The 12,492-nt window shown below is 34.6% G+C and overlaps 1 protein-coding gene across 1 annotated transcript in view; it reads left to right on the top strand.

Annotated features, from left to right (window-relative positions):
• LOC127733366 (ferroxidase HEPHL1-like) overlaps positions 1 to 7,818 on the top strand; it is a 60,814-nt gene extending 52,996 nt beyond the window's left edge. Inside the window, exons 9-10 of the mRNA XM_052242735.1 lie at positions 6,102 to 6,313; positions 7,804 to 7,818. Of these exons, the coding sequence (XP_052098695.1) occupies positions 6,102 to 6,313; positions 7,804 to 7,818 (227 nt within the window). The remainder of the gene's footprint in view (positions 1 to 6,101; positions 6,314 to 7,803) is intronic.
• The last annotated feature ends 4,674 nt before the right edge of the window (positions 7,819 to 12,492 follow it).

Genomic DNA, 12,492 nt, shown 5'->3' with positions numbered 1-12,492 from the left:
GTGAGTCCACTGAATGTCCATGATAAAGTTAATACTGGACGAATTGCTGCTAGGCTAACTGCCAGACGAATTATACCCTTAGGAATCGAGAGTCTACTGAAAATCCATGCTAGACTAACTACCAGACGAATTATACCCTAAAATATTGAGAGTCTACTAAATATACATGATAAAGTAGCTACTTGACGAAGTATACCCCTTGAAATTGAGAGTCTTCTGAATATCCATGCTAGGGTAATTACCTGACGAATCATACCCTAAGAAATTGAGCTTTCCAATGTCGATGCTTGACATTGCCTGAAGAAATATACCCTAAAAAATAGGAAGTCTTCTGAATATACATGCTAGACTAAATGCCTGACGAAATAATCTAATATCTGTTAAATTAGCCCTGATACTTGTTAAATTATAATCAATTTTCCGTGAAATTAACACTGGTATAATAATGTCAAATTATATTCTGAAGAAAATATATTATATTTAGAAGAAGGGTCAGTTTTGTTCTGTAGTGGGTTTTACTCTCAACCTAAAAAAAATCAACAACATGGAGGATAAATTCTTTCCGGTTTATGTTTATTTTCTGGATTTTTCGTTAAACATCATATAGGAGCGCACAATTTCACGTAAGATTAACGTGAGATTATTAATAAAATAAACCTGACCAATAACATTCGGGGGCTTATTAGGTAGCTCTTAAATTATGATCAGATATATGTTAATTGTTTAAATTATAATCTGATATCTGTTGAATTATAATCTGATATCTGTTAAATTATAATCTGATATCTGTTAAATTATAATCTGATATCTGTTGAATTATAATCTGATATATGTTACATTATAATCTGATATCTGTTGAATTATAATCTGTTATCTGTTGAATTATAATCTGATATATGTTACATTATAATCTGATACCTGTTGAATTATAATCTGAAATCTGTTGAATTATTATCTGATATATGTTACATTATAATCTGATATCTGTTAAATTATAATCTGATATCTGTTAAATTATAATCTGATATCTGTTGAATTATAATCTGATATATGTTACATTATAATCTGATATCTGTTAAATTATAATCTGATATCTGTTTAATTATAATCTGATATCTGTTACATTATAATCTGATATCTGTTGAATTATAATCTGATATCTGTTGAATTATAATCTGATATCTGTTACATTATAATCTGATATCTGTTAAATTATAATCTGATATCTATTGAATTATAATTTGATATCTGTTGAATTATAATCTGTTAAATTATAATCTGATATCTGTTAAATTATAATCTGATATCTGTTGAATTATAATCTGATATATGTTACATTATAATCTGATATTTGTGAAATTATAATCTGATATCTGTTGAATTATAATTTGATACCTGTTAAGTATGATATATGTTACATTATAATCTGATATCTTTTAAATTAGTGGTTCATTTATAGACGAAGACATCATCAATCATCCGTCAAATGTAGATTATTCTATAAGTATTGACCTCTAGATCTAGATCTGCTTTTATTTTATTTCATATTTAGCATGCGTTGAAGTCGCTAAAATGAAATTTAGGCTCGATGTTAGCCGGGGGAGAGGGGGCCATCGGCGTCAACACTTTTTTTATATGCTTCAGTAAATCCGTCTTAAGTTTAAGTAATTCGATGATATTAGGTATTCAGTTGTATCAGCATTGTCACTTTGAATGTTAGTCAGTCGTCATGGTTTTATCATTATTTTGCATAGATAACACGTTGAATTGTATGATTAGGTTAGAGATGATGCATATTTTTAGAATATAGCAAAGTGCTCTTGACCAATGAAATTGAAGGATTTGGTGTTTCTTAATTGTGAAGAAAGAATGAAATCATGTTCTTTAGTAAGGGATTATCCTATTGTTTAGGCCTACTAACAGTTCAAACAAAAAGTTTGTATACATGAGTTACAACTACCCCGAAGCACATTTATCAGCTTGAAAGAATTTATGATCGAAACTGACTTAAAGTTGAATTTTGAAACAAACAAAATCAAAATAAGATGAAGTGTACTGGTGTAGTAACATTGGTACCGTTAACGTTATTATGAGAATATTAATAACTTCAAATTACTAAAAAAAAAAAAAAACCAAAGTAATGCAAAAACTCAGATTACTAGATCCGCGGTTTGTGAGAATAGTAATTTCCAATATTCGGATATAATTCAAAATAAAGGAATTTATTTTAACTTTTGAATATATATTTTAAACTTTTAAAGGCATTGTATTTCCCTGGCATAATGAAGTAATATTTGAGGTAAAAGGGCTGGACTAAAATATTGGCTGTAAAATGAAATTTAGTTGTAACTCAAGTTTTGAATTTATTGATTTGAACTGTAAATAAACAAAAAGATAATTTCTCGCTATAATATTACATGATTAAAAGAGGGGCGAAAGATACCAGAGGGACAGTCAAACTCATAGATCGAAAATAAACTGACATCGCCTTGGCTAAAAAATAAAAAGACAGACAAATAATAGTACACAAGACACAACATAGAAAACTAAAAACTAAGCAACACGAACCCCACCAAAAACTGGGGGTGATCTCAGGTGCTCCGGAAGGGTAAGCAGATCCTGCTCCACATGTGGCACCCGTCGTGTTGCTCGTGTTATTACAAATCCGGTAAATAGTCTTATTCGTTAGGTCACATTCGTGGTGTAAAAGGAAGTGGATTGTAATTAGGATATAAGGAACATATCCGATATCATCTGTGAAACGGTTATTCCATAACGGTCAACCAACTCGTGATGGCGTCCGTAAAATTTACGAAGGGATGATTTCAACTTCACCATTTGGAACTCTTGGTTTAATAGCTTCCTTGCGAGCAACAACCCTCTATCAAGGAAATTATGATAGGAAATACAAGTCCGGGAATATCGTATCAATTGGGAGATATATACTCCGTACGCAGGCGCTGCTGGAATGTTGCTACATAGAAATGGAAAGTTCACAATTCGTTCACATTCATTCTCACAATCAGGAAACATTTCTTACCGTATCATTTTTCTGTTGTGTCAGCTAATGTCTAAAACACATTTTTTTTGTTCAAAATTATAAAAAAGTCCTTACATCACTAAAACTAATTCATAAATGAAATGTCCTAAAAGTAAGTCATGCATTAATTACAAACATTGCGCTGACAATGAAACTAATTCTTGAATACAACCGACCAAGAGATCATTTGAGCCTTGAGCACTTTACAATATTCTAAGTTTGTAAGAGAATGATAATCCCTTTCTTCATGATAAGTACTCGCTAACGCTCTTACTTAATTATGAAGAAAGGGATTATCATTCTCTTACATATACTAAGGTTTTTCTTGTCGTATAACACACCGAGGGGGTGTCATTATTGATCGAATGAAAGACCGACCGTAGGGAGATAATGCATATTTTAAGGTTTCTCTTGTCGTTTGAGCAATCCTGACACCCCAAGGTGTGTTATACGGCAAGAAAACCCTTAAAATATGCATTATCTAACTTATATACCGTCAAAAAATATTATTTTCTGCAAAGATTTGCAGGTTTTCCATCCTATTTTACCGACCACACTAAAATGGGATATATCTAGATCTAAGCTTTAGCAATCATTATCCAGTTACGATAGAAATATCACTGTAACTGCATGAAGCCAAACACAAATGAATTGTCACGGTGTATGAAAAATACAAGCCACTTTGTAAATAATCAATTGTCAACTTAAAAAAGGGGTTGCTTTGGGTTTTTTTTCTTCTCTTTTATTTTCGAAACAGTTTATCGCGAAAAAGCAGATTATTTTTTCAACAGTTTTTAATGAGTTGTTCAGAATTATTCTTTTCTTCACTTTTGAATGGCAATACATTTTTTTAAACAGAGAAATTAGTCAGAATATAACCCCCTACCAAAAAAACTCAACCCTATCTAAAAGTACGTTGCTGTTATTCTATAGAAATTAAAATATTTGGTCATTTTATCATTTGATAGAGTAAAAGGTATAGGTATAATAAATTCAGAACTGACACGAAAAGAGCTGAAATCGTGATACATGTACATATCTTGCCTTGAAGCAAATTTCATTGAAACTTGGTATCGTCCGGGTTGATTCTTAAAAAGAAAAACTTGTCGTTCTGAAAGAAAATATATAAACCAGTTTAATTGGAACAACATAAAGTTATTCAGTAAAAAAAAACACATCCAATTTCCATGAAGTTTAGATGTTAAGATGCTGCCATTTCAATTTCAGCTTTTGAATTATTCTATAAAATGACATACAGACGACAGGCATCTTTGTATTAACCGTAACGACAAACAGACGGCAGATATCTCTGTATTAACCATAACGACATATAGACGGCAGATATCTCTGTATTAACCGTAACGACAAACAGACGGCAGATATCTCTGTATTAACCATAACGACATATAGACGGCAGATATATCTGTATTAACCGTAACGACATACAGACGGCAGATATCTCTGTATTAAAACGACAAACAGACAATAGGTATCTCTGTATTACCCGTAACGACAAACAGTTCAAAGATATCTTTGTATAAACCGTAACGACAAACAGACGACAGATATCTCTGTATTAACCGTAACGACAAACAGACGACATATATCTCTGTATTAACCATAATGACAAACAGACAATAGATATCTCTGTATTAACCGTAATGACAAACAGACAATATGTATCTCTGTATTAACCGTAACGACAAACAGACGGCAGATATATCTGTATTAACCATAACGACATACAGACGGCAGATGTCTCTGTATTATCCGTAACGACAAACATACAATAGGTATCTCTGTATTAACCGCAACGACAAACAGACGACAGGTATATCTGTATTAACCGTCATGGCATACAGACGGTTGATATATCTGTATCAACCGTAATGCCATGCATACGACAGGTATCTCTGTATAAATCTTAATGACATACAGACGACAGGTATCTCTGTATTAACCGTAACGACAAACACGAGATAAGTATCTCTGTATAAACCGTAATGGCATACAGACGACAGGTATCTCTGTACTAACCGTAATGACAAACAGACGACAGGTATCTCTGTTTTAACCGTCATGGCATACAGACGATAGATATCTCTGTATTAACCGTAATGACATACATACGACAGGTATATCTGTATTAACCGTAACGACATGCAGACGGCAGATGTCTCTGTATATACCGGGATGACATACAGACGGCATATATCTCTGTATTAACCGTAATGACATACAGACGACAGGTATCTCTGCATTAACCTTAATGACAAACAGACGGCAGATATCTCTGTATTAACCATAACGACATATAGACGGCAGATATCTCTGTATTAACCGTAACGACAAACAGACGGCAGATATCTCTGTATTAACCATAACGACATATAGACGGCAGATATCTCTGTATTAACCGTAACGACATACAGACGGCAGATATCTCTGTATTAACCGTAACGACAAACAGACAATAGGTATCTCTGTATTACCCGTAACGACAAACAGTTAAAAGATATCTCTGTATAAACCGTAACGACAAACAGACGATAAGTATCTCTGTATTATCCGTCATCGCATACAGACCGTAGATATATCTGTATCAACCGTAATGACATACAGACGACAGGTATCTCTGTACTAACCGTAATGACAAACAGACGACAGGTATCTCTGTTTTAACCGTCATGGCATACAGATGGTAGATATCTCTGTATTAACCGTAATGACATACATACGACAGGTATCTCTGTATTAACCGTAACGACATGCAGACGGCAGATGTCTCTGTATTAACCGGGATGACATACAGACGGCATATATCTCTGTATTAACCGTAATGACATACAGAAGGCAGATATCTCTGTATTAACCGTAATGACATACAGACGACAGGTATCTCTGTATTAACCGTAACGACATACAGACGGCAGATATCTCTGTATTAACTTTAACGACAAACAGGCGACAGATATTTCCATTCTCAATTTTATCTGTATTAACCGTATTGACATACAGACTGCAGATATATCTGTACTAACCGTTTATCTCTCACATATAGGCAGCGAAGTCTCCGGTGCCGCAGCAATGCCTGGACAACAGCGTCGCTATATTTTTACTGTACCATGGGATTATGGACCTACAAAAGAAGATCCACAATGTGTTACAGAAACGTACCAATCATTTGTTGATTATGCTAAGGACCAGTATTCTGGTTTGGTCGGACCACTCCTTATTTGTAAACCAGGCACTTTAAATGCCCGTGGAAGGCAGGTAAGAAATTTTGTATAGTGTAATATGTCGGTGGTTATATTGTATAGTATTCGGGATTTTCACAGGGGATATGGGCTAATATTCCCTATCATTACTTTGTATATCCTGGTCCCACCTTTACAAGGGATATTGGCGCATATTCCCTACTAGTGTTTTATACCTCCTGGTCAACCCGTCACAGGGGATACGGGCTAATATTCCCTATCATTACTTTGTATATCCTGGTCCCACATTCACAAAGGATATTGGTGCATATTCCCTACTAGTGTTTTATACCTCCTGGTCAACCCGTCACAGGGGATACGGGTTAATATTCCCTATCATTACTTTGTATATCCTGGTCCCACCTTCACAAGGGATATTGGTGCATATTCCCTACTAGTGTTTTATACCTCCTGGTCAACCCTTCACAAAGGATATTGGTGCATATTCCCTGTCAATGTTTTATATCTCCGGAGTCGCACTTCAAGGTGAATGTGGGCTCATATTTCCTGTCAGTGTTTTATATCTCATTGTCCGCTCTTCACACTAGATATTGGCTTATATTCCCTGTCAGAGCTTTATATCTTCTGATCTGTTAGGCGAAGGGGATATATGGCACTGAAAGGGAATAAAAGGTTAACTTATATCATTAGTTACATAGTGTGGTAGTGACCTAATACGAAATATATGGGGTCAGTAAATTCCATATGGGATGAGAGCGAACCATATGGAATTTACTGACATCATATATACCTTATTAGGTCACTAGCACACTGTGTAACGAATTTATCTTACCGACTATCTTAACATGTGGCATTTAGACTAGTGGCCTATCAAAGTGATGAAGTCTTCAAAATAAAGAAACTACTTTTATTGGTCTATACAAAAACAAATGCCAACAATAACAACTTGTGTTTTCAGCATTTATTTCAATCGTTCATCATCAATTTCTATATTTGTTGAAACGTTTTAGATTTTTCATCAACGCCGTGTTATTTTTATAAAGTGAGGTATAACACCGCTACTAACCGTGTATTAGCGGAATAAGCCCCGCCTACTAACCCCATGAAATATACACGGTCTCCACGCGGTAGCTTTTAACAAATGATGTTCCAAGAAATGTATATATGAGGTAAAATAATGCGTAATATCTCCATCAGGCACGGGAAATAAATTTCAAACTAGTTTAACCACGACACATTATTTATCTTACCTCCTATACATTTCTAGGAATATGATTGGTTAAAAGCAACCGCGTGGAGACCGTGTATATTCCTTATTGGGTTAGTAGGCGGGGCTTATATCAATACACGGTTAGTAGTGGTGTTACGTCCCTTTATAAAAACAACACGGTGTTGAGGAAAAATCTTAAAGGTTTCAACAGACGAAGAAATTGATGATGAACTATTGAAATAAATTCATAAAACACATTTAAAGCTAACAATTTGTTACTGTTGGCATTTGTTTTTGTATAGACCAATTGGAAATATAGGTTCTTAATATTAAAGGTATTGAAGACTTGATCACTTTGATAGGCCACTAGTCTAAATACCACATGTTAAGATAGTCGGTAAGATAAATTCGTTACATAGTGTGCTAGTGACCTAATACGATAAATATGGGGTCAGTAAATTCTATACAGGGATTCGAACTTCGCTCTCACCCCATATGAAATTTACTGACCCCATATATATCGTATTAGGTCATTAGCACACTATGTAACTAATAGTATGTGTGCCTGTCCCTAGTCAGGAGCATGTAATTCAGTGGTTGTCGTTTATTGCCGGAATCGGTGGGTCATTGTGAAAACTGTCCAAATATGAGAAAATAAAGTGTGACAGGTAGATGAAACTTACATCAATGCAGAGATAAAAATGAAGAATGAACAAATTGAGGCCCGATTTATATGGATCCAAGGCCGTCAGTCGACTCCAGAAGCAACGAAGCGGCGCATCCATTTTGGACGGGCAAATATCCACTTTTGACATGGGACGAGCTCTGATGTCCCACGACCCCAGCTTGACCGGCAAAACAGCCGTTGGACGTCAGAGCAATCTCGGACTAGTATAGGAGTAATAACTTCCCGATTCTATGGAATTATGTAAATTTCTTTTAATAATATGAGTTATACGCTTCAATACTTTAAAGGCGATTCCACGAATAAAAAAGAAATTTGATGAAGCCTTTTTTTCCAAGTTAGTCACATCTTTGAAATAATTGACCTTTAGAACATGCAATGTTAGCTATTGAATTTTCCGGAAAGTGACGCCTATATGTTATATTTACGCTTTATATCCAGGAAACACAAGTTAACTTATCATGAAAACATACGACCTGTTTCCGCAGAATTAATTATTGCATTTCGTACTTTTGACATTCAACGTTATATGTATCTTCTTTTTCATGCAACATTTGGTTGGTGAAGAATGTAAAGGTAGAAAAGCGCTTTTTCTTACATAGAAACAAAAGGGATTGTGTATTGCTCACCTGGTACATACAGGGTGATTAAGGCATTTATATGGACATAATTATGCTTATTTATTCCAACAAAATTTTCACTTAATTTTAAGTCTATAAACTGTGTTATGATATTCTAGTTTTATTCTATTATTCTTAGACCAGCACCACCGACCAACAAACAAATTATCTTATGAGAGACCATCATTATAGTATTCGTAGGGACTTCGTATGAGGGGCCTGATGGGGGGTCTCATCACGATTCACGAGTTGATTTTTTTGTCAATCACGATTCACAGAAAACAAATTTCCATGATTACGGATCACGAAAATATAAAAAAAAATAAATCTGTAGAAAAACGGATCACGATAGCGAAAATGCGCCGATCACGAAGAACGAAAATAACCCATCAGGCCCCTCTTCGTATGTATAACATATTTCTACGGAGTTTTCAGTATCGATTTACATTTCAGTACAGAGTATCAGGAAACCGAGCAACCACAAAAAATCAGACCCACTATCAATAACTCTAAATTACATACGTAATCATTTAAAAGTACCTAACTTACAAGCAAAACAATTTCTGTCTTTTTTTCCTGTTTCGGTTGGTATATGATGATTTTTCAATTCATGGCTTTAACATTACATAATGACGTTTCAAATTTTGATCGAATTTGATGTGGTTTTGTCATTCTTTGATGTGGTCACCACCATACTTGATGAGGTAAAACCACGTGACCTTTTTGGAAAAATATTTTCTATTTGTAAACCGATTTCATTGGCTGAGTGAATTAAAGTTCAAACGTTTGAGTAATGATGATTTGTCAATTGTTTATAGGGCATAACATAATGATGTTTCAAAGTTTGACAAATTTACACTATGTACATGGTGTGTTTGTTCCAGTATTTGAAGTGGTTTTGTCATTCTTTGATGTGTGAGGAAGTAAAGCCACGTGACCATTTTGGAAAAGTATTTTCTATTTTTAAACCGATTTCAATGTAGTTTGTTTTATGTGTCTCGGATCATATAATAGCTAAATCGTCATCTGTGAAACATATATTCCAAAAAGTTACCTTTCAAGATAGTGTGAGGTATACCAAAGAATGCAATTTAGAAAAAATAAAAGATTGATATTCGTGTATATTCAAATGATCATACACGCAAACAAAAAATTAGAGATTTTTTATTTTATTATATAGAATTGTTGCTTTATCTCTCTTAGTGCGACCCTATCCCCAAATAAGCGTCTTATTTGCTGACAATAAAGTACAAGTCGTATGCTTTTTTTTTTTGTCGCGGAAGTGAGACACAGCGATCTAGATTCCGTCTTCAGAGTCGGCGTCGTCAATATTTAGGTTTAGTCTGTGGTTAATTTTTTTTCTAGACAACAATAATTTTGAAAAACCTTTATGGAATTTTATGAAACTTTGGCAAAACCTTTTCATGATAAATATTGATTTGGTTATTGGTGTTAAACGCCACTTTCAGCACTCTTTGCTAGTTCGTGGTGGTCAGTTTTTATTTGTAAAGGAAGACGGAGTGCACAGAGAGAATCACCAACCTTCGGGAAGAAAACTAACAAACCTAACTTTGACCCGGACATATCACCGACGTCATAATGAATGAACCGACGTTGATAAGCTTGACCCAAATTTATAACGTCATCTGGTTTGCTGGTGGAACAAAGAAAAACACTTGTCTCTATCATGCAAGTACACAAATACAATCCAATAAATCGATTATCAGGTTGTCTGCATATTGATATTGTAAAATATCAGCTTCTCAACACAATATGAATCCTTTTCGAACTCGTTCGCTGTGCTCACTCGACAAAAAACTTCATATTGTGACTCGCAGCTGATATTTTACATTATCGCACCGCGGGTAAATTATGACGTTGTGATTGGTTTACAGCCGTCACGTGGTGACCTCCTATGGATCCGTAGGGGATTAGTAAATTTCATAGGGGGTTCATGACGTCACGTCTACTGTTAATGGTGACGTCATCTATTAATTTTGTTGTTTTTCATTATTTCTTTTTCTACAAAACGCTGCATGAAAAGTCCCGTGTGCGATAAATTTGTTATACGGTTCACTACGGACCCCCTACGGACCATAGTGGGTGGGTAAAATACATAAGAGATTCTGCCTTCGGCCTCATCCCCTATGGATTTTACTAACCCTCTATGGATCCGTAGGGGGTCAGTAGCGAACCATATAACTTATAATATCAATATGCAGACAACCTGATAATCGGTAAATATCACGTTTTTGTGACGTCAAATACGTTTCCCCGGCCTTAATAACTTTGACCTGGACATACATGTATAACCGACGTCATAAGGAATTCACCGACGTTAACAAGATTGATCCGAAGTTATCAATTCATCTTCAGGTTTTCTGGTGAAACAAAGAAAACACTTATTGCTATCATTCATAATACGCAATTACAACCCGATAAATCCATTATCTGGTTGTCAGCATGTTTATATTGTAAAATATCATTATGCAGACAACCTGATAATCGGTTCATGTAATTGGTGATTATGTAGCGAATATCTCCTGTGAAGCCCGAATAACAATTATATTATGCTGCAGTGATTTTCGCATTATTTACAATTCTGATCTTATGTTTTGTTCATAGGGTATATGGTCTAATATACCCTCTCCAGGTTATATCAAGACAGCACCTATACCAACGTCTTATACATTATGTCATGATGAAAGGATGTTCGCTACTCTTGTTAGTGACTTTTTGTCAGATATTCGGAATCCTCTGGTTTTATCCATGTAATGCCTATAAAAATTTTGCCCACTTACCCCTACTTTTTTTTATAATTTTATTACATGAAGTTTAAAAAAGCCATTTTTCAAAATCTTATAAAATCCTTGTTATTTTTACATAGTTTTTGAAAGAAAAAAGGTGCCAATGTTAATGAACGAATGAAAAATCTAGAGAGAATATTTTCCCGCCAAATTTTCAATTGATAATATCTCAAAATCAAGGACACGGACCGATAATTTTTTCTGCTTTTCAAGTTCCGTTCTTTTATTTCTATACTATCAAATACTAGTCTTGTATTGTTTTGATACAGTAATGAAAACTTTCGATCCTACATCCTGCCAATACTTATATTTAGGCATTGCATAAGGTCGTGTTTTTCTCAGACTGTTAATGACATCTTCTCACTAAATCCATTGGATGTGCACTGATTGATTTGAGCCTCAAAAAACATGATTTATTTATTAGTTGTAATTGGCTAGTAACAATCTTTCAGTAATTTTGAGAAGTCTTCGATCAGTACTTCATATATGTAGTCTTCGATCAGTACTTTGTGTATGTAGTCTTCGATCAGTACTTCATATATGTAGTCTTCGATCAGTACTTTGTGTATGTAGTCTTCGATCAGTACTTCATATATGTAGTCTTCGATCAGTACTTTGTGTATGTAATCTTTGATCAGTACTTTGTGTATGTAATCTTCGATCAGTACTTTGTGTATGTAGTCTTCTATCAGTACTTTGTGTATGTAATCTTCGGTCAGTAATTTGTGTATGTAATCTTCGATCAGTACTTTGTGTATGTAGTCTTCGATCAGTACTTTGTGTATGTAGTCTTCGATCAGTACTTTGTGTATGTAGTCTTCGATCAGTACTTTGTGTATGTAATCTTCGATCAGTACTTTGTGTATGAAGTCTTCGGTCAGTACTTTGTGTATGTACTCTTTTCGTTAGTAG

The sequence above is a fragment of the Mytilus californianus genome, unplaced genomic scaffold (assembly GCF_021869535.1).
Source record: "Mytilus californianus isolate M0D057914Y unplaced genomic scaffold, xbMytCali1.0.p SCAF_3, whole genome shotgun sequence".
In the NCBI taxonomy this organism is placed as follows: domain Eukaryota; kingdom Metazoa; phylum Mollusca; class Bivalvia; order Mytilida; family Mytilidae; genus Mytilus; species Mytilus californianus.
The sequence above is the reverse complement of the archived record's forward strand: the minus strand, read 5'-3'. Positions and strand labels throughout refer to the sequence as shown.